The sequence below is a fragment of the Meriones unguiculatus genome, chromosome 9 (assembly GCF_030254825.1).
Source record: "Meriones unguiculatus strain TT.TT164.6M chromosome 9, Bangor_MerUng_6.1, whole genome shotgun sequence".
NCBI classification, from domain to species: Eukaryota; Metazoa; Chordata; class Mammalia; order Rodentia; family Muridae; genus Meriones; species Meriones unguiculatus.
In genome coordinates, this window is record NC_083357.1 from 67,276,191 (window position 1) to 67,297,837 (window position 21,647).

The 21,647-nt window shown below is 53.0% G+C and overlaps 3 protein-coding genes and 1 long non-coding RNA gene across 5 annotated transcripts in view; 2 read left to right on the forward strand and 2 right to left on the reverse strand.

Annotated features, from left to right (window-relative positions):
- Window positions 1–663, reverse strand: part of Bmp1 (bone morphogenetic protein 1) — a 44,033-nt gene extending 43,370 nt beyond the window's left edge. The window contains exon 1 of one of the 2 annotated variants that reach the window (XR_009594252.1): window positions 266–663. Coding sequence is in view for 1 of the 2 variants with exons in the window: in XM_021642425.2 (XP_021498100.1) it covers window positions 266–437 (172 nt within the window). In the remaining variant the exon portion in view is untranslated. The remainder of the gene's footprint in view (window positions 1–265) is intronic. The other variant, XM_021642425.2, reaches the window with a different exon arrangement.
- Window positions 664–1,347: 684 nt separating this feature from the next.
- On the reverse strand, window positions 1,348–4,427 carry Sftpc (surfactant protein C). The gene is made up of 6 exons (XM_021642373.2): window positions 4,273–4,427; window positions 3,080–3,238; window positions 2,616–2,738; window positions 2,276–2,386; window positions 1,826–1,970; window positions 1,348–1,529 (listed from the first exon to the last, which is right to left on the reverse strand). The coding sequence occupies exons 1-5, from the start codon at window positions 4,339–4,341 to the stop codon at window positions 1,836–1,838; spliced, it is 597 nt and encodes a 198-aa protein (XP_021498048.2). The 5' UTR covers window positions 4,342–4,427; the 3' UTR covers window positions 1,348–1,529; window positions 1,826–1,835.
- Window positions 3,160–6,600, forward strand: LOC132656504 (uncharacterized). The gene is made up of 3 exons (XR_009594253.1): window positions 3,160–3,275; window positions 5,806–5,925; window positions 6,120–6,600. It is a non-coding gene; the product is annotated as an uncharacterized LOC132656504 (long non-coding RNA).
- A 3,867-nt stretch (window positions 6,601–10,467) lies between these two features.
- On the forward strand, window positions 10,468–17,434 carry Lgi3 (leucine rich repeat LGI family member 3). Its single transcript, XM_021642446.2, has 8 exons — window positions 10,468–11,148; window positions 11,931–12,002; window positions 12,603–12,674; window positions 12,981–13,052; window positions 13,148–13,219; window positions 14,068–14,237; window positions 14,377–14,541; window positions 15,319–17,434. Exons 1-8 carry the CDS (start codon window positions 10,943–10,945, stop codon window positions 16,134–16,136), a joined length of 1,647 nt encoding a protein of 548 aa, XP_021498121.1. The 5' UTR covers window positions 10,468–10,942; the 3' UTR covers window positions 16,137–17,434.
- The last annotated feature ends 4,213 nt before the right edge of the window (window positions 17,435–21,647 follow it).

The following is a 21,647-nucleotide window of genomic DNA, read 5'->3' on the forward strand; positions in this document are numbered from 1 at the left end:
CCTCTGCGAAGGCAAGCGGCAGCCGCAGCAGTTTCCACAAACAGCAGCAAAACTTCAGTCCTAAAAGTCCCCCAAACTTCCCCCTCCCTTTCTCCCTCGGTCTTTTGTTCCCCCACTGCATTGCCAACCAAGCAGCTCCCAGCTTCCCACACTGGACTGTCCTCTCCCAACCCAAACCCCAACCCCTGGCCGGCCCGCAGCCTCGATCCCAGCCTGTCCAAGCCCGGCTTCCGTGCGCCCCCGGGGGAGCCGGGGGTTCGCTCACCCGCCTTGCAGGGGTCTTTGTAGTTAAGGAGCTCCGGGGCGTCTTCCTCGCCCAGGTCGTAGGTGTAGTCGGCCAAGTCCAGCGGCCGGCCGGCGCGCGGGAGCAGCAGCAGCAGCAGCAGCAGCAGCGGCAGCGACAGCGGCGGCAGCGGCGGGCGGGCCACGCCGGGCATGCTGGCGGGTGGCTGTGGCGGTCGCGCCCGGACGCGGGAGCGGGGCGACGGGGAACGGATCGCTGGAGAAGGAGGGGAGGCGCTCTCCCCCCGCGGCCACCTCTTCCCGTCCCGTTTCCTGTCTCCCGCCCCCCTCCCCGCTCGGCCCGGCTTGCTCCGGCCCTGGGCTCCGGCGTCCCCCCAGCCCTCGGCTCGGTCGCTTCTTTTCTTTTCTCGCCGCCCTCCCACTCCCCACCCCCCCTTTTAGGGAAATGAGCTCGCTGGAGGGCGGGTTTTCGCCCAGCTCAGCCCCCCTCGGGGCCGGGACCGTGCTCGGCCGGGCCGGGAAGCGCGCCAGCCGGGCGGGGAGGGCGAGAGCAGCGCCGCCCGCCCCGGAGGGGGATCCGCTGCCTGGGGCCGGGGCCGGGGAGGGGGCGCGGGCCCGGGATGCCCGGAGGCACCGCTCCGCCAGGGGCCCCCTAGTGGCTGCTGTCCTGCTCGGAGCAGAGCGCCTCCGGGCACGGGACACGCTGTCAGGTTGGTTCCTGTCTTTCAATCCCTGGACCAAGGATCGTTCTCGACTCAGTCTGATACTCCGAAGTCTGTCTGTCTCAGACCTCCTCTCTCTCTTCTCTCTCTTCTCGCTGTCTCTCTGTCTGGCTGTCTCTCTGCTGTCTCTGTCTCTGTCCTTCCCTGCGGGCACACCGCTGGAGGGCGCCTAACACCCGTGTATGGAGCCCAGGTCCTGTCCCCCCCAACCCCCATCCCCGCCTTTTGCCGGCTTCTCCATCACCTAGGGTAAGGACAAATCCCCATCACTCCTAGAAAGGATGTGGCAAAGCGCCCCAACTCCGCCAAACCTTCTCCCTCCCAGGACGGCTCCTGCTAGGAGCGGGACTGGGGAAAATGTGGAAGGAAAGAAGTGCCACTCTTTGTTTTTCAATCAGGCTGCTTTATTCTTTTGTGGCAAGAGCCCCCTGGCCCGTAGGGGACACCTCTCCTCTACGGACTTCTACCCTCTCCTGTCGGGTATGGGCAGGAGCAGCTTCCTGCTTGTCTGTCAAAGACCCTTGGCCGCGGGTCTTTCCTTTCCCTCTGCGTTTGCCACCGACCCTGTGAAGCAAAGAACCGATGCTTATCAGGTGAGGGAGGGGGCGATTGCTGCTGGTCTTTCCTGTCCCGATGCGACGCGCTGGCGTCCTGTGACGCAGAGCTTAGCATGTGAGGGAGGGTGACTGAGGAGTCGCCTGCTTGATTCCCGACGTGCTTGCACTGTGTCTGTGAGCCTTTCACCCTCAGAGCTCCCCAGGCCACTGACTTCAAGAGATCCCTAATAGGTCCCCTGGCAAAGGAGGCAGCCCAAGACCTCCTGGTGTGGCTCAGGCACCCTGAAAGATGCTGTTGCTCACCTGAGGCATCCTAGATGTAGTACAGCGGCAGCTCTCCACACAAGGTGCTCACAGCAAGGCCTAGGAAGGCCACATCCCTCCCGGAAGAACCAGCATCATGCCCTTCCTCCTGGCCCAGCCTGGAGGTGGGTGCTGAGGGCTTGGCCTGGAAAGAACACTACATTCAATCTCACCCGCAGTCCTTACTGCGGGACCCTAAGCTAGCTGGCCAGGCAAATTCTTGAGGCTCAGTATGGAGGGACTGGGCTGGAATCAGAAGCCCATGGGTGTTGTCTGGGCTCAGCCAAGGCCAGCTGAGAGCTGGTGGGAAGGAGCAACACAGATGAGCATAGAAAGGAGAACACATTGGGCCCAGGAGAATCAACACTACATAGGTGGCCCTAGCCATCATTTCAAATATTCCCCAGCCCTTGGAGGGAGACAGCTTACTCCTTCCGCTCACACACCCACCTGGAAGTTCTGAGATTTTCTAGTGAAAGCCTCAAGGCTAGGGATGTTCTCTGGAGACATCTTCATGATATAGCAGCAGGTTCCCGGAGCTGGCTTATAGGCAGTCAGGAGCTAGGATGACACAGGAGGTCATTCGGGAAGGTCCCTTGCCTTACTCACTTCCCAACCCTGACCCTCAGACATCTTTCTTTAGATTAGCCGTGGGAGTGACATTCCAGTCTGTGATTCAAAGCCCTGAGGAGAAGCAGCCAGGCACAGAATGGAGAAAGACCTCCGGAAAGGAGGGGTACAGTAAAGGAAAGTTCCAGTAAAGTTGTGCTGGTCCCTCAAGCACGCTCACCCTCTGGAAGTCGTACACAACAATGCCACTGGAGCCAATGGAAAAGGTAGCAATGGTGTCCATGTGCTCACTCAGGGCTAGACGTTTCTGCGTTTCCGGTGCTCCAATGCTCATCTCAAGGACCTAGGGAAAAGGTGTCAGGGTGCTGCCTGGAATTCCTCTTTCTTCTCTCAGCATTTTGGTACCCAGAGCCCAGAGCATCTATCTGCCCAGAGCCCTCTTTCCTTCTTTCCTGGGATCTGGGGAAGGTTAAACATGACAGGTGTTGGAGTGACTGCTGGTTATCACACCCTAGGCCAGGGCCTGGGAAGGAAACATCTACGCTGGACTGCTACCCATCTCTGTTTGTGCCACCCAACGTATGCTGTAGCTGGTCCACTCCCTTCTCTCGAACAGCTGCTCATCTGCCCATCCCAGCCAGCCCTCTGTCTGACATGCCCTCTGGTTACTATTTGCCTGCTCACCATCTCGGTATGTTTCTGACTCATGTGAAGGCCCATGAGCAGGGCCCCTACAATCACCACCACAACGAGGACCACCACCACAACCACGATGAGCAGGCGTTTGAGATGCACAGGGCAGCAGGGGATGCGGAACTGGCTCCTGGGACCTGCTGAGTAATCCTGAGAAAGCGGGGAAAGCAGAGAAACAAGCAGGCAGGTGAGCGGATGTCCTGTCCTCTCCCTGTACAAGCTGGCCACCCCACCCTCTAATGCCTGTTGAGGCTATGAATGTGCAACAAAGGACTGGAGAGTTCAAAGAAGGCTTTGAGGAAGGTGGCTGGACTCTTAACAAAACCATAGACACTTGGAAAGTTAGAAGCAAATTGTAGGCTTGGAACAATCCAAGAGAGCCGGTCACCAATCTCATTTTCCGTTTCCCTGTTTCCGTTTCTGAGCACCCCAGACATAGCCAAAGTTTTCGTACCCTCAAAGGATCCAGGCAGCACCATCTTCATGCTTTTACAGAGAGTCCCTTTCCCTTCCTTCCCAGTCCAGTTTATGGATCATCTTCTTATTTTTTACATTTACTTATTTAGCGTGTGTTTGTGCGTGTGTGCGTGTATGCGCACACACGCCGGCATAAGCCAGAAACAATCTCTCTCCTTCCATCATGTGAGTTCCAGGGATTAAACTCAGGCCATCACATTTGGTGGCAAGCACTCCTACCTGCTGAGCTGTCCTTATATATCTAAGCATTACCGAATGACTTCCAAACTGTGTGCACGCCCATACCTGGTTTGTGTGCTATGGGGGACTGAACCCAGGTCCCTGTGCTTGCAAGGCCCTCTACCCACCAATCTACATCCCAGCCCCACATGTCGCTTTCTCTGTGAGGCTTCCTATGGCCTCCCAATACTTGGTGGCTCTATCAGTATTCTTCACAGGCCTTTCTATGGACTCTTACGGTGGCTCTCAAACCCTTTCTACAGGAATTCACGGCTGCCGTGCCTGCCTCTGTAAGGGACTCTTAATGATCATGATGTCTTCATTGTAACAGCCAATTCTAAGCTAGTTGAGCATCTGAGTCTCAAAGAAGAAAAAAAGCCTATAGAGGATGGAGCAGGCAAATTTAGTACACTTATATACATACATACGTACGTATGTATACAAACACACACACACACACACACACACACACATACAACCACACTCACCGGTGGACTCTCCATCAAGACCTCCTTGCTACCCACGTCCATTTTGTAGACTCTCTCTCCTCTCCTCATCTCTCTGGTGTGACCAGTGTCTTATATATATCACCAGCGAGAGAGAAAGGACAGAGGTGAAGGACTAGGTCTCCTGTCTGCCAGCCAAGTCCTTGGCTTTGAAGCTTGTTTGTTCCTGGCTTCTTAGAGGCTCGGCCCTGATAAGCCAGCTGCAAGAGCCCCCAAGGGCCCTTGGCCTAGGCACATGAATCCTCTTGGCCCCAACAAGAGCAAACCTGGATGAGATGAGCAAACTCACCCTCAGGCCACCTGCTCCTCTCACCGTGGGTGTCTTTCTGGCATGTCTGCCTCTCCTGCTGGCACCTGCCCCTGCAGCCCTGTGGCTTCTCTTCTGACAGGCCAAACTGTTCCAGCAGCCGCCAAGAATCTGGCCATCCCTTTCCACGAGACAGTCTCCATTCAGGGACTGAGAAACTGGTGCTTACTGATAGGGGGTAGAGAGGTGTCTAGTGGAAGGACAGGGCCTGGGGCAGGACCTGGGAGTCTGTTCGCGTGGCTTCCTAGACAGGCTCAGATCCCTCTTTACCTCCCCCCCCCCCCCACGTATTGTCCCTAACCTCAGATTTGCCCCAGTCGTTTTCCCAATTCTGGAAACTCTGTCCCCACTAATGGGAAACTCTTACCCATGGGTGATGAGTGCTTTTTCGTTCTTTGCTATGGGCTTGTCTTTCTGTTGAACACTCTGATGGCTTATTCCATACCTTACTCTTGGCCTTCTAGTGCTGAGGATCAAACTTAGGGTCATGAGCACGCTTGGGAGGTCCTCTACCACTGAGCCACATCCCCAGCCCTTGATACTTTCTTAAGCCAACATGACCTTGCACAGGACTGCGTGTGATCCCAGCCACCTCTGCTCCTCTACCCTTCTGTCCTCCTTTTTCATAACTTCTAAATGAGCCCATGTAGTTTGACCAAATCCCACCCACTTTCACGACCTCCTCTTTCAGCCTGCTCCTCGCCTTCTCTCTTTTCCCAAATTCTCTTCTGTGCCTTGGGGTAATATGTCACATCTACCACTGACTTAGGATTGCCTGCGCCCTTTCAACTTGGGGTTGGATACATGCCCCCAATTCCCTTTTAAAAGATCTATTTATTCTATTTATTTATTTATTTTTATGTGTATGAGTATTTTGCCTGCATGTCTGTCCCTGCACCTTCTGAATGCCTGGTGCCCTTGGAGGTCAGAAAAGGAAGTTGGAGCCACTGAAACTGGAGTTCCAGACAGGTGTGAGCTTCCATTTGGGTGCGGGATATCAAACCTGGGTCCTCTGGAAGAGTAGCCAGTGCTCTTAATCGCCGAGCTATCTCTCCAGCCCCTCCAGTTCCCTTTTAGTTGTTGACCAGCGGGTCTCCAAAAATCTTTGCACCTCTGAACCTTTACTAAGAGTAAGCCAGGTCCCAGCACTTCCCTGCAGTGACCTGACACTCTGTTCTCCTACACAGATGCCCCTTATTGTCTTCCAGATTGTTTCCAGGACTCCTCATGGACATGCCAAATCCACAAGCGTGCAAGTCTCGTGTGCAAAACAGCCTAGAGACGTCACATACCTATGCATCCTCTCACATACCCTTCAACGATTGCCTGTGAGGAACCAACAACTCTTTAACTTGACTTGACTCCCTCAATGGGAGGGAATCTGTACCTGGTATTGGAAACCTAGCTAAAGACTCAGTGCTAGGGAAGTCATGGTTACTGGGGGAGAATCTACAACCGCTAATTCACTAAACCAGCATAACCCCCAGTAGCAATCTATAAACATTTGTTCTTACACCCACAGATAAGTGTCGTCGCCGCCTCTCATCAAGGAAACCTCTCTCTGCAACAGAAACCATTATAGAAAACCACAAAATTCAGCGCCGTGGAGCCCAGTCTCGATGGATACACAAACAAAACACTTCACACCTAAAGCTCAGGGAACAGGAAAGGCTGGAGAGATGGCTCAGCCGTCAAAGGCTAGACTCACAAGGGAAAATAAGAGGAGACAGAAAGACTGTAGGGACAAGAGAATCGGCATCAGGAATTCGCTGTGAGACCGTGTCTCCTAGTACTATCAGAAGCTTCACCCTTGAAGTCTCACCCACATGACCACCCAAATGGGAGGTGAGCAAGGATGAAGAGCAACAAATGCCCCAAACTGGATGGGGAAAAGCCCACAAGGCTTAAATCCTACACGAAGAGCTGCAGGCAACTGAGGTACTCGGAGAGAGGTGGGTATGAGAACGAGGACCTTCTCCAGGGGAAGAGCATACCGATTGGTATTCCAGGGCCGGATGGTCAGCCTTGAAAACATACATATGATATAAAAAAAAAATTTTTTTTAAAGAAAAAAGTTTTAAACTCTTCAAAAAGAATTGTGTTTGAGATTTATGCTTTGCCTGCATGTGTATCTGTGCACCACACGAAGGCAGGGCCCAGGGAGGCCCTGGAATGAGTCAGATCCACTAGAGGTGAAGTTGAACTGCCGCACTGGGGAATTGAACTCTGGTCCTCTGCAAAGAGCAACAAATGCTGCTGACCTCCGAGCAATTTCTCGGAGCCTTGTTTTTTATTTCAAGACAACCTTATCCCCCCCGCCACCACCCCAGGTTGGCCTAAAACTGGTGGCAATTCTCCTGACTTAGCCGCCTGAGTGCAAGGTTACATGTGTGTGCCACCATGCTCAGCTCCATCTACTGTCGAATCTGTGAATGCCAAAGTTAGAGATACAGCCAACCAGCTGAGCTTGGACTTTGAAATGTCACCCTGCTTTTTGGTCTATGCCTCGGGCTCCCTAGCCCCTTGCCTTTGATCATGAGCTGGGCCCCTTTTCTCCAGCCCTGGCAGCCTTCCCTGTCCCCCAAGGATCCCCTCTCCAGCTGGAGGGCCTCCGTCTCAGGGCTGTGCATCTGAGATGAGAGCTCCTGAGGTACTTAGTGGAGGGGAGAAGGAAGGAAATGTTTGCTCCCACTGTCCTCCTCAGCCCTCCTAAAGGCTCCCTTAAATATTTGCCTAAGCCTCCCACGGCTCAGCAAAGTGTCTTAGGATGAATGGAAGAAGTTGGGGGGGGGGGCGCTGGAGGAAGTAAAGGAGGGGGGAAGCGACTGTCCTCTCCCCTTGGTTGTGTGCAGGTGACAGATGCAAAAGACAGCCTGCTTACACTGTCTACACTGCCCCTCTGCCCATCCCCCAGGCTCCCACTCCTACCCTGGGTTGTCCTGGAAACCTTGAGATTGATGGCTGACTCACACACACTGGGCCTAGGCCAGGTGGGCAGCCGGCCAGTAGGAGAGCCAAGAAGAACTACAGGCATCTCGGGGTCCCTGTGGGCATTTCGGGGGGCCGCAGTGTCCAGTTATGATACTTCATTCTGAACAGGAGCCACGTCTGGGGCTTGCTAGCATCACTGAGTGTGGGGAGAACACCTCTGTTCTCTCTCAGGTCCTCGGATTCTCCTGCAGGTTGCCCTTGGGCTGGGTTCTCACGGCATCATGACTTAAAACAACAGCATCGACTTGTTTTTGTCTGTTTGGGGCCTGGGGAAAGCTGTTGTCAAGCTTCCTTTGGTGAATTTCAAATGTTTCTCAACACCTGGTAGGGGTCTTGGGTTCCCTAGAGAAGAAGGAAGAGGGGAAGAGAGGGAGTCAGTCGGGAAGGAGGGATGCTGTCTCTTCAGCTGGGCATACACATATCTCAACCTCGCTCCCAGACCAGTCCTGGGGTACAGCCTTCTTTAATTGCTCTCACTGGGACTGGCACTCACCTTAAAAGGCCAAGTCTCAATGGCACCTGCTATATGACATCTCCATCTTAGCCCCAGACTCTGAAATGCTCTCACTAACCACCCGCCTCCAATAGCTTACCTGCCGTTTGTCATACAGAATGTTAACTGAAATCCATTATGAAAGGTGGGAAGAGGGTTTTCACCAAGTGGAAGGAAAGGAATACATTGAGTATGTTTTCTTTGTGCCCATGTGTGATCATTTGCAACCACAACTCATGTTTGTGACCAAACATGAGGAGTCTCCTCCCACAAGTCTCTAAGGCCTTCCTTTGGTACATGCAATCTGTGTTACCCCTTGAAGCTCTGGAGCCTGCAGGAAGTCCTGCTTTTCTAGACTTTACTGTGTTCATCTCTAAAAACGGGACTACCACCACCCGGCTTACCCTGCTCACAAAGCTGTCCTGACACTTCAGTGACGTCATGGACATGAAGGGCCAGTCGTCATTGTCATTCACTTCGTCTGCAGGGTCCCTCTCACTAGCTGAGCCTAGGATCCAGACTCCTCCCCCTTGTCTCTGGGTTGCCCTCTGTGACAGCTCACAGCGGCCACTATCCTTTCCCTGCTCCCAGCCCCTCAGCTGTGCAGCCCAGGACGAGATTCACTCTGCCCTTTGTGTGCTGGGCAGAGCCGTGCCAGGGACGAGTGGGGATGGCTGTCCAGCTGCCCCAGCCATCCTCCCTACCCCTCCTTGCTCTTCTTCCTCAAGCTGGCACACACAAGACAGCACGAGCAACTGGACCAGCAGAGGCTAGTGGGTGTCAAAAGGCAGAAGTGTCCCAGTCTGGAAAAGGGGAACTTTAACTCAGAGCCGAGGTTCCCCTGCTGGCTGAAGCTGGGAATGATGGCTTTTCTTCTCTTTCTCCTCCTTCTCCTTCTCCTTCTCCTTCTCCTTCTCCTTCTCCTTCTCCTTCTCCTTCTCCTTCTCCTTCTCCTTCTCCTTCTCCTTCTCCTTCTCCTTCTCCTTCTCCTTATTCTTCAAGGGGGTCTCACTACCCAGGCTAGCCTTGAACTCTTGATCAGCTTGTGTTAGCCTCCCTCTAGAGCAGTGGTTCTTAACCTGTGGGTCAAGACCCTTTTAAGGGTCAAACAACCCTTTCGCAGGGGTCAAATATCAGATAACTTGGGTATCAGATATTTGTATTATGGCTCATAGCAGTAGCAAAATTACAGTTATAATTGTAACTGTAATAAAAATAATTTTATGGTTGGGGGTTACCACACATGAACTGTATTAAAGGATTGCAGCGTTAGGAAGGTTGAGGACCACTGCTCTAGAGTGCTTGAATACAAATAGGTACCATCCCACCTGATTGGCGCACACACCTCTTACTTTGTTTTGTGTTTGAGACAAGGTCTCGAGTATCCCAAGCTAGCCTCATACTTGATAGGCAGCTAAGGATAACCTTGAATTTCTGGTTCACTTACCTGTCAAGTGCTGGGCTCACAGTCATACATATACCTACCTTTAAAAAAAAAAAAAAGGTGGGGCTGGAGATCAAATCATGATAATGGCAAACACTACCATCTCAGATACAGCCCCTAGCCACATGCTGGGGGCTGGAGCCCGGGGCCTTTTGAGTTCTACCACTAAACTGTATTCCCAGACCTCTACATCTTTAACATTATTTGTTTATTTGTTTGTTGAGGGAGGCATGGTCATGCCTTGGCGTGCATGTGGAGATCAGAGATAACTTTCACAACTTTGTTTTCTCCTTCCTCTATGTGGGTCCTAGGAATTGAACTCAGGTCGTCAAGGTTGGTGGCAACCTGCCGAGCCATCTTGCCAACCCACATGCCTTTGCTTTTTTAAACAAAAATAGCTATAGAAAGAAGTGTTGCTGTTATATTTTTGCAAATCTCTTTAGTCTGAGGTTTCATAAAAGACTCCCCATGCAGCTCTGGAAAATTCCAGAGTACTTTTGTGACAACATGGGAGTGAAAAAGACAAGCAATGTCCTTCTTAGGTAAAGTATGTTGACCTTGGAGACTCCACGGAAGGTTCTCAAAAAGCTTTGGTCTCTAGCGTTAGTTAACCTTTGAAGGATTGCTGTGAACTTGAAGTTGAGCTTTCGCGCCTGGGGCTACACTTTCCTTATCTGCAGATGGGAATTAGTGTTTCTTGCCTCCAAAAGGCCAGCCACTTAACCAGGCCAAGTACACAGTAGAGATAGAGAGTTTGGCTGTTTTTCCCTTTCCGGTGGCCTCAGTTTCCTTGCAGATAAAACAAAGACCTGAGCTGGAGCACATCCAAGGGCGCTTCGATTCCACACTTCCCACTCCGGCAGGGCTACCTTTCCCTTTTCAGCTCCCAGGCACAAAAGCACGCTCTGTTCCTCAGCTGATGAAAACACGCTTGCACCCTCAAGCTCCCAATCTTTCATGCCAACCTGGATGTACATGAGTCACCGGCGACATACCCCTGATTTCTACGCCCCCTCACAACCAAGACATGCACACAGGTGCCCTCGCTGCACCGACAGCCCTGGAGAGCAGACACAGAGGCCGGTGGCCTGGTAGGGCACGCTGCGGACGGGTGCAACCACTCCATCCTTTGGCTGCTCTCCCGCGGGCGCCGGGCCTGGGCCTCCCCGCTCCGCCCCCGCGCGCGCCCCCGCCGCCCGCGCCGCAGTCCGCGTCCACCAGCCCCGGCCGCCCGGTAGCTGCGGTCCCAGTTCAGCGCAGCGCTCCGGAGCCGAAAGGACTGCAGCCGGCGGCCCGAGGTCAGGAGGAATAGGTGGCGCCTAGAGCCCGGAGCTGCCGGCAGCACGGAGGTGCAGAGCAGCCTGCGGGGAGCAGCGGGGCGCCGGCAGGCTGGTGTAGGGGAGACCCTGCAGGAGGCATGGCCGGGCTACGAGCCAGATGGGGCCCTGGGCGCGGGCTACTGGTGTTGTCCACGCTGGGTTTTTGCCTGATGCTGCAAGCCAGCGCCAAGAGGCCTCCTAAGACGCCCCCCTGCCCACCCAGCTGCTCCTGTACCAGGGACACCGCCTTCTGCGTGGACTCTAAGGCAGTGCCCAAGAACCTGCCTTCAGAGGTCATCTCCCTGTGAGTGTATACCTAGCCTTGGGGGTGGGGAAGGGAAGGAGGGCACAGAGAGCTCTAGAAGAGAGAAACCCTGCTCCTCTTTTCAGTGGATATAGGCCTCAGAACTGGGGATTCCAGGCCCCAGTCTGCAGGGAGCTCTGCAATTATACAGCAGCCATGGCTTAGGAAAACCAGAGTTCATGGCCAAGAATGAATCATCGCCATCAGCAGCGCAATGAGACCTACTGTGTGTGGGTTGGAGGGAGTGTCTGCATGAGCATGCTGGCCCCTCCCTGTGAGGTCACAGGAAGGACAGAAAGCAGCAGGACTGATAGCAGCAGGGGGAGGGGTGACAAGCCAGACTGCCCTCCTGGTACCTTGGCACGGGCCAGCCTCCTGTCACCGGGTCTGCTGTTCTGCACACAGCTGGGCCAGCCTCACGTGCAGCAACTGGCCCGTGACCCCCACCCCTCTCCTGTGGGACTAGAGAGGCTGCCAAATCCCACATCTGGCTGCCCCATCCCTCAGCAGCAGCAACACACTGTGGGTGTTGGATAATGGCGATGGTACTGGTAATGGAACCTGCTCTTGCCTGAGAGGGAAGGTGAGCCTGGGGCCACGGGTGCTTCCAGAGGCAGCAGGGGGAAAGAGTGATGAAAGAGGGCATGGAGTTTGGGAAGTACAGGACAGATGCAGGAGGGGAGTAGGGCTGCTGAATACAGAAGCCACTGCCCTGTCCACCTCTGTGCCCAACACAGGCCCTTCAGACACTTACACAGTATTGACTCGTGTGTTCCCTGCAGGACCCTGGTGAACGCTGCCTTCTCAGAGATCCAGGATGGAGCCTTCTCCCACCTGCCGCTGTTACAGTTCTTGTACGGATGGCTTTGTGGAAGGGCGGGTGGGGACGTGGTGGAACCGGACAGATGCTGAGCTTGTGGGAGAGTCTGGAAAGGACATGCTGCAGAAGGTGGAGTGACAGGAGGGTCAGGAGTCCAGGCAGCAGGGAGACTGCTCTCAGAAGCCAAGGATGTGGGCTGCAGAACACAGACTTGGCTTCTCTAGAGATTCCAGGGGAATTGGGTTGCAATGGCTTGCGCCAGCGCCAGAGACTGGATGCTCCAGGGAGGGCATCTTCAGGGGTGACTCCAGGGATTAGAGTCTGGGAGGCATTGTGGATATCGGTCTGTGCAGGGCTAGAGTGGGTTGGCATGGCGGTGAGGAGTCTCTAGAAGAGGAGATGCCACGGAAGTGAGGCCAGTAGCCAGGTTGGCAGGACAACATTGTCTCCTGCCGTATTTAGGAGCAGACAGGGAGCTTGTGGCATGGAAATAAGTTTAAACCTGGTCTTACTGTCCAGGGGTCCTGAGGTCGGTAAGAAGGGTAGCCAGACCCTGAGGGAGTTCCAGAATGGGGCAGTGGGCATAGACAGCAGGCACACCTTGCAAATTCTAATTCCTCCTTTGTCTCCCCAGGTTACTCAACTCCAACAAGTTCACGCTGATTGGAGACAATGCCTTCATAGGACTGTCGCACCTGCAGTACCTGTGTGTGGGAGGGAAGGGTCAAGGGCAGGGTAGAAGGAGGGAGCAGGGGCCCAGCGGGCTGAGAGGGAAAATGCAGTGGGAAGGCTGGGAGAGGGACAGGAGGGAAGACTCCTTGACCGGACAGAAAGTCATTTCTCCCATGCCTCTGGCATCTTTCCTGTTACCCCATCACTACGGGTGTGAGGCTACTGAAAGCCCGTCTCTAGGTCCTGTGCTATGGTCTGGCTTCAGACGTAAGGAAATCACTGCTGGGGGAAGGGTCGGGGACTCCAAGTAGCAACTAAGGCAAGTTCTTATTTTCTCCAGCTTCATAGAGAACAATGACATCTGGGCACTCTCCAAGTTCACCTTTAGAGGACTCAGGTCCTTGACACATCTGTGAGTACCCGACACCTATACCACATGGAACTGGAACCCCTGTATCCTCTGGATTTGGTCACGATCTTTAAGTGAGCCTGGGGTCTTTCTTGCAGCTCTCTGGCCAACAATAACCTGCAGACATTGCCAAGAGACATCTTTCGTCCCCTGGACATCCTGAGTGACTTGTAAGCCCTGAGTCCTGCCGCTTCCCACAAGGCCACAGAGGGCATACCCCAGGAGGGAGGGAGTGGAAGTAGGAATTAGGGCAATCAGAGACTGGGAGGGTTGGAGTTTGAGGGCTTTGAGAGGTGAGGTCAAGTTAGATAGAGTTGTTAGATAGAGCCTTCCAAATTGGGGGTGCTTCGAGGCCAGCAGAGCCCTTTTCAAATGCACATTCAATGCATAGCACAAACACCTGTGTTCTTAAAATGTATGGTTGGTTTGAATTAACATTAAAGAACTCTAGCCGATCCGCAGCCATTTGCCATGATTTTATTCAAAAATAAAATCAGAGCCCCTGAATTCTTTCCAGGTTGAAGAGTAGGGAAGTGATGTAGACAGAGGGACAGGTTGCCCGTTGGAAAAAAAAAAAAAAAGCCTGGAAGCTGTTCAGGCCTGTAATCTCAGCTACCCAGGAGGCTGAAACAGGAGGATCACAAGCAGTAAAATTTTATCTCATGATTAAAAAGTAAAAACAGAACTAATGATGCAGAGCACTCGCCTAGAATATGCACGGTCCTGGGTTCCAACCCCCAGTATTACAAAACTTCAAATTAAAAGTAAAAGAAAGAAAGAAGAAGAAGAAAAAAAAAAAAAAGCCAAAAGCCAAGGCACCTGGCCAGGTAGGTGAGCAAGCAGGGGCTTTGGCTCTACCAGCATACCTCTGACCAGGCCTGTGTCTCGGGCGCCTCTGTCCAGCCCAGCTACAAAGCTACGAGTGAGCAGCTCACAGCCGCTTCTGAAGGCCAGGTGGGCTGGTGGGCAGAGCAGCTGAGGGTCTGCCCCTTCTGTGCCCCCCACCCTTACCCCCCAGGGACCTCCGGGGCAACGCGCTGAACTGTGACTGCAAGGTGAAGTGGCTAGTGGAGTGGCTGGCGCACACCAACACCACTGTGGCCCCCATCTACTGTGCCAGCCCGCCCCGGTTCCAGGAGCACAAGGTGCAAGACTTGCCTCTTCGGGAATTTGACTGCGTCACCACCGGTAGGATGTGCCTCCCTCTGGCTGAAGGCCACCCAGCTGGCCACACCCGGCTTCTATAGCCAGATCCCCACGACCACCCAGAGGATTGGTGCTTTGTTCTCTGGGCTTGATTCCGCCCACTGTCTCCTTGTCCCTGCAGATTTCGTCCTCTACCAGACACTGTCCTTCCCAGCAGTATCAGCAGAACCCTTCCTTTACTCCAGTGACCTCTATTTGGCTCTGGCCCAGCCCGGTGCCAGTGCATGCACCATCCTGAAGTGGGACTATGTGGAAAGGCAGCTTCGAGACTATGATAGAATTCCAGGTACTTGCATGTAGCCTGCTTATGCTGGTTCTACCCGGGGGTGGGGGGGTGGGGGGAGGTGATAGGAGGCTCTGTTGTTCAACTCCAGTCAATCCCTAAAGGAAGAAGGATGGATAAAGAAAGGCCTCTGCTTTGAAGAAGGCCAGTGTGTACAAAATAATAAATACAGAGTATATGCCTTTAATCCCTATGCTTGGGAGGCTCTGTGAGTTTAAGGTCAGCCAGGGCTACATAATACAGAGACTCCATCTCAAATAAACAAACAGATAGATTCAAGACAGAGAGCTGAGGATGAAGCTCAGTTGGTAGAGTGCTTGCCTAGCATGCACAAAGCTCAGCCTTAGTGATGGTTTACACCTATAATCCCAGCATTCGGGAGGTGGAGGCAGGAATCTGGAGAACTCAAGACCGTACAGTGAGAACCCATCTCAAAGAAAAGAATAAAACAAAGCAAAGCTTGCCGGGATGTGGTGGCTCACGTCTGTAATCCTGGCGCCTGGGATGCAGACAAAGAAAAATCACTGCAAGTTCAAGACCAGCCTGGTCTATAGGGTAAGGTCCAGGCTAGCCAGGGCTTCCCTATCTCAACAAACAAACAAACAAAGCAAAACAAAACAAAACAAATTATGCAGCCCGAGTCCTGGGTCACACTGCACTGGGGGTGGAATTCTGTAGTGGATTCTGTAGATCTGTTGTGGAGGGTGTTTGGAGGTTGATCTTCCATTTGGGTGTAGACTACCTGACACTGCCCAACCCGGTGTGCTTCCGTCCCGGCAGCCCCCTCAGCGGTGCACTGCAAGCCGATGGTGGTGGACGGCCAGCTCTATGTGGTCGTGGCCCAGCTGTTTGGCGGCTCATACATTTACCACTGGGACCCCAACACCACGCGTTTCACCAAGCTGCAGGACATCGACCCTCAGCGCGTGCGCAAGCCCAATGACCTGGAAGCCTTCCGAGTCGACGGCGACTGGTTCTTCGCGGTGGCTGACAGCTCCAAGGCGGGCGCCACCAGCCTCTACCGCTGGCACCAGAATGGCTTCTATTCCCACCAGGCTCTGCACGCCTGGCACCGTGACACCGACCTGGAGTTTGTTGACGGCGAGGGCAAGCCTCGGCTGATTGTGTCTAGTAGCTCTCAGGCCCCTGTCATCTATCAGTGGAGTCGTACTCAGAAGCAGTTTGTGGCCCAGGGAGAGGTGACTCAGGTACCCGATGCCCAGGCCGTGAAACACTTTCGAGCTGGCCGAGACAGCTACCTGTGCCTTAGTCGCTACATCGGTGACTCCAAGATCTTGCGCTGGGAGGGCACTCGTTTCTCGGAGGTGCAGGCCCTTCCCTCCCGAGGCTCTCTGGCCCTACAGCCCTTCCTGGTGGGTGGCCACCGCTACTTGGCACTGGGCAGTGACTTCTCCTTCACCCAGATCTACCAGTGGGATGAGGGGCGACAGAAGTTCGTTCGGTTCCAGGAGCTGGCTGTGCAGGCCCCTCGGGCCTTCTGCTACATGCCTGCTGGAGATGCCCAGCTGCTCCTGGCCCCCAGTTTCAAGGGACAAACACTGGTGTACCGACATGTTGTAGTTGATCTCAGTGCCTAGAGGGAGGTGAAGTCCTTCGGGTTCCTCAGGGTGGTGCTGTATGCGGGGCGGGGACCTCTGTGAGCAACTTGTGGCCCCAAGTAAAGTCACATGTGGCTAACCTGTATATGTAACCACACACACACACACACACATATACACACAGAAGTGGGCCTGGGCACATACCAGCCACTAGCCCATGGGAGCTATTCCCATCACAGTAATCGGCACCTACGTATGCACGAGGCACCCCGTATCCCAGGTTCTCCTCTCTGTGTGTACCAGTGGCCCCTCATCTGCAGTGCCCCCGTGCTCTGCTCCCTCGCTAGTGTGTCTGGGTGACGCAATGGGTGCAGGCAGGGGTGAGCCATGGCCTTTTCTTCTCAGCTTAGCCTTCTGCCCTCTGGCCTTTCCTGTGGATGCTCGGGGTGCCTGTGTGCCTGTTGGGCGTCCACAGCTGTGCCCACACTTCCGAGTGTGCCTGCCCACGCCATGCCGTGCTCCTTCTGCATGCATCTTCGGACGCTGATGGAGACTTAGTCACGTAGTCCTGCATACCTGGCCACACTCCTGGTTCCGTACGTGCACATGTCTGGGAGCGTGTACATGAGCAGGCTGGGTGCTGGGCGTACAGGTTTCCCTGTTATCACCTAGCCGCTCCTTCTTGAAAGGTGCCTACAGCACCTGCACTTTCTCTGCTCACCCCAGCGTGCCCCCCTATGTGGCTAACAAGGATAATAACAGTAAGCATCACCATGGCCTCCTGGGGATAAAGCCACTTCCTCCTGAAGCAATAATAACAACAGAGGCGATAGCAACTGGACTCCTTGCAGTGCGATGTACTTTTCTTCTCACTAGAGTTTTCTTCGATGACTCAATCCCAGCTCCCCTGGACAAAGGAGGAAAGGCTTTCTCTCGATAGTATTGCTTTTTCAAGCTCGGGCTCTCTCCTCTCTCAACCCGTTTTTGGGATGTGGACCCCGAACTGTGATTGCCCCTTGGGTGGATGTAAAAACTGGCCAAAGCAAGAATCCTGAGGGAACCTGAGCTACTTGTGTGGGTGCCAGGAACATGCTGGGTGCCCTGGAAACCCTCCACTCTGTGGAGATGCTCTTAGAAGCATGGCTCAGTGGAGGCTAAGTATGGGTAGCAGGAGGGACACCTAGGAACCAGGCTTCTGCTGCCCTCTGCTGTCCACTTGGAACAGCTGCTCAGAAGCAGGAAATTGCCAGATCGAGAGGATTTCTTGTGGCCTGGGGCACCTGGGAGCAATGCTATGATTCCTTTGCTTCAAATAAAAAGTTCCACCCCCACCGCTAGCTCACAGGTGTCCTCAGGTGTTTTGTTCAGAGCAGAGCCAGCATTGTGTCACCTGTCCCTGCGACACACACAGACCACACCACCAGCTTCCGGGTCCTCTTCCTCTTGGCTCCTTTCCCTCAGAGTAATGGACGCCCTCAAGATCAGCTGGCACTAGGGTCAGGAGTTCACGGTGATGCCACTCAGGTGTGGGGCTGTGTGATGAGTCTCTTGCACCTGGGTCTGACTCACAGCCCAGTGCTCCTTCCTGGAGATGACAGGCCTAGGACTTGCTGAGACCTAGGTCAGTCCCTTTGTGAGGATGTCTTTAGGCCACATGGCATAGATGCGTTCAGCCTGCAGCAGCCCTGTCTTTCTGTCATCCCCTCCCTGAACTCCCCACTGGGCAAATGTCCACCATTGTCACCATCCCCTACCAAGGTGAGGCACCTTGGAGTCCTAGGTGATATCTTGGTATCTCTTCTCTGCATTTTATACCAGCTGCTAATTCACCATTCTTTATCTCTGGCCATTTCCCCTTGCCCCACTACAACCTTTATCCAAGCCTGTCCTCATTACTGTAGTCTCCATGTCCCTCCTGCCAGCCTTCTTCTCAGATCCTTCCGGTCTGCCCTTCCTGAAACATCTCTCCATTATGTCATCTGCTACCCAGGAGCCTGCTTTGGCTCCCTGCTCTTCTAAAAACAAATCCGTGGCTTTGTGCCTGACATCAAGCTCCTCAGGACCTGGTGCCAGCAGACCCAGCAACACCGGTCCCTCTCCTGCCTGCTTCCATTCTGTTCTGAGTCTACAGTAAGAACCTATAACAAAAGGAGCTTGGGGAGGAGGTCATCAGACAGGGGCTAGGGCTAAAGCAGTGACGAGGGTCACTAGGGAGCATGAAGCATCTTAGGAAGAACACATAACACTGTTGCAAAACTGCCACGCTCAGCTGTAGGACCTTTCTCCTTGTCTCCCCTCTTTACCCCCAGACTTGAACCAATGGGAACCCTTTGCCATCTTATGTGAAAAGAAACAGGGGAAATGACAGAGATGGTAGATGTGACCATAACCTCAGGGGTGGGGTGTTGGAGTATGTACCCCACCCCCATACAAATACAGGCTCCTTCCCTTTTCCTGCTTCTCATTTGTTGTCCAAGGTTCCCCTCAGCTCTCACATGTCACATGTGTCTGTCTTAGGGTTTCTGTTGCAGTGAAGAGACACCATGACCCTGGCAAACCTTTTTTTTTTTCCCCTGTAACTGTGGCATTGTTAGATGCAACAGGACTAGAACCCAATGGAATGTGCTGAAGTTAAAGGATACATTTTTTGCTTTTGTTTTTCGAGACAGGGTTTCTTTTGTAGCTTTGGCTTGTCTTGGACTCCCTTTGTAGAGCAGAGATCTGCCTGCCTCTGCCGCTTCAGGTGCCGGGTTTACAGGTGTGTGCCCACCACACCCAGCTGACCACGGCAAGTCTTATAAAAGAAAGTATCTAACAGGGGCTGGCTTGCAGTTCAGAGGTTTAGTCCATTCCCAGCATGGCAGCACACAGGCAGACATGGTGCTGGAGAGGTAGCTGAGAGTTCTACATCCAGATCCACAGGCAGCAGGAAGAGAGAATGACACTGGGCCTGCTTGGACCTTTGAAAACCTCAAAGCTCAACTTCAGTGACACACTTCCCCCAACAAGGCCACACCTCTTAGTCCTAGTAAGTATCAAGTAGCGGCAATCCCTGACTAAGTATTCAAATACATGAAACGATTGAGGCCTATTCAAATCACCACCATAGTTTGAGTTTCTATTCAGACAATGTCCACGTGCATCGCATATCCCTGATCTGTCACAAGGGAAGGAGCCCAGCTCTAAGAGCTCCAGAACATGTATCAACAACATGCTCAGAACCCCACGGTCTGGACCACACATGAGCAGATGTCGGTTTGGTTACTTTGCTTGGTGTCACTTGACTTCCCTGAAGTTCAAACCCTGCAAAGCAAATTAGTGAACCTACTAGGTAGAGTGGTGATTCAATTGACTTACTGAGGAAAAGCCGTGAATGGTATTCAGGCACTCTACTTTGCCTGTGTCTCAGTCTCCTTATCTGCAAAATGGGTCTAATGGTGCCTAACCAACACGGTCATGTATCATTGGATAGACTAGTTCATGTCAGGCCCAGCTTAGCATCCCTCATGAGATTTAAGTGAGTTAAATACAGATCAGTGAATGTCAGTCTTCTTGAAGTCTATTCCTGGCTCATAACTATAAGCTGTATTGGTTGCAGGATTGTATTTGAGATGGAGTGGCTCCAAGAAGGGGTTTGTGAGAGTGGGAGAAAGGCCCTCCTTGGTTACAAAGGCTCTCTGAAAGTGAGGGTCCCTCCACCACCTGCCGTCTCAGAGTTTCTGCCCCCCACCTCTTCATCTGCGGCTTCAGGCACCCAGCCCTCCCCACTGTCCCTGGCTGCAGCTCATGGTTTCTGCTCAAATCACATTCCTATGCTCTTGGCAAAGCAGGCACCTGTGAATCCTTTCTATCCCTCCCAGGTTTGCCTTTCTCCCTTTATTCCTTCCCTTTGAGATTGTCTCTTATACCAGGCTGGCCTTAAACTCACTGTGCAGCCAAAGATAATTTTGAACTTCTGACTCTTGCCTCCAACTTCCCAAATGCTGAGATTTCATCTGTATGCTTCCACACCACTTTCATGTAGTGCTGGGTATTGAACGCAGGACTTTATATTTATCAGGCAAGCGCTACATACCAACTCAGCCACATCCCCAGCCATGCCCACTGAGGTTGCCAAGGGAAATGGCTTTAGTTTCCCAGACACCTTAGCCTTCTGTTGCCCAGTTGCAAGATAAACATTGCTCTTAGCAAGCCACTCCCTTTACTGAGGAGAGACATTCTCTCCATCAAACCTTGAATACCTAGCTTTCTGTGGCACGGCTGCCTGGTCACCTGCCTGAGGGGGGTCAGCCATGAGTCCATGGAGCTGCTTAGCAACTCAGGGTAACTGGATGACTGTGTCAACAGCTCAGAACCAAAGGCTTACAAGATCCAGGGTCCACTTACTCTGTCAAAGCCAAGGAGGGTGACACTTAGCTGCCAGCCTCCCACTGCTCTGTGAGGAGCCTGGCTCCCAGCATCAGACCTCTGACTTCTGTTCTTTAATTTTCCAAACACAGCCATCACAGCCAGGAGTCTCAAACAGGGGAGACTGTCCCAGCTGGGAGAGCACCGAGTGGCCACAGGCAAGTTCTTCCCAGCAAATGAAAACAGAGTAAAGCTGTTTTCTTTCTTTCCTTCCTTCCTTCTTTCCTCCCTTCCTTTTTTTCTTTCTTCCTTCCTATCTAAATGTGTTTCTTTCCTTCCTTCCTTCCTTCCTTCTTCTTCTTCTTCTTCTTTTTTTTTTTTCTTTTAAGACAGGATTTTACCAGGTGGACTCCAGGCCACCCTTGCAATCAAATCCTCCAGCCTCAGCCTCCTAAATTCCTAGATTACAGGCAGGTGTCACCACACTCAGCTCAAAACAAGGCTTCAGTTGGCCTGGGGAGATGGCCTAATGGGCAAAGCACCTGTTGCACAAACAAGGGTCTGAGTTCAGTTGGGTCTCATGCCTATAAAAAGCCAGGCATGGAGGCACATTGGGTGATCTAAGCACTAGAGGAGAGGAGACAGATCCTCGGGGCTTAACAGCTGACCAGTCTAACTGAAATGGTGAGCTCCGGGAACAACCAGAGACCTTATCAAGCTGAACATGGTGGCACACACCTTTAATCACAGCACTTTGGAGGCAGAGGCAGGAAGAGCTCTTTGAGTTCGAGGCCAGCCTGGTCTACTAAGAGAGTTCCAGAAACCCTATCTCAAAAAGCAAACAAACAAACAAGAATTATATCTGAGGGGCCAGAGAGATGGCTCGGCAGTTAAGAGCACCACTGCCCACACAGAGGCTAACAGCCCTTGTAACTCCAGTTCAATATAGTTTTATAGTTCTAGATCTATATATATAGAGAGATGTAGAAGGTTGGAGATGTAGATCAGTACAGTGCTTTCTCTAGCATGCATGAGGCTATAGGTTTGAGCCCTAGTATTGTATGAACCAAACATGGTGACATGTGCCTGTAATGCCAGCTCTTAGAGGGAAGCAGGAAGATCGGAAGTTTAAGGCCATGCCTAGACTGTATAGGACCCTCTCTATTGAGAAAAAGAAAGATGGCTCTCAAGAAGGATGGTGTG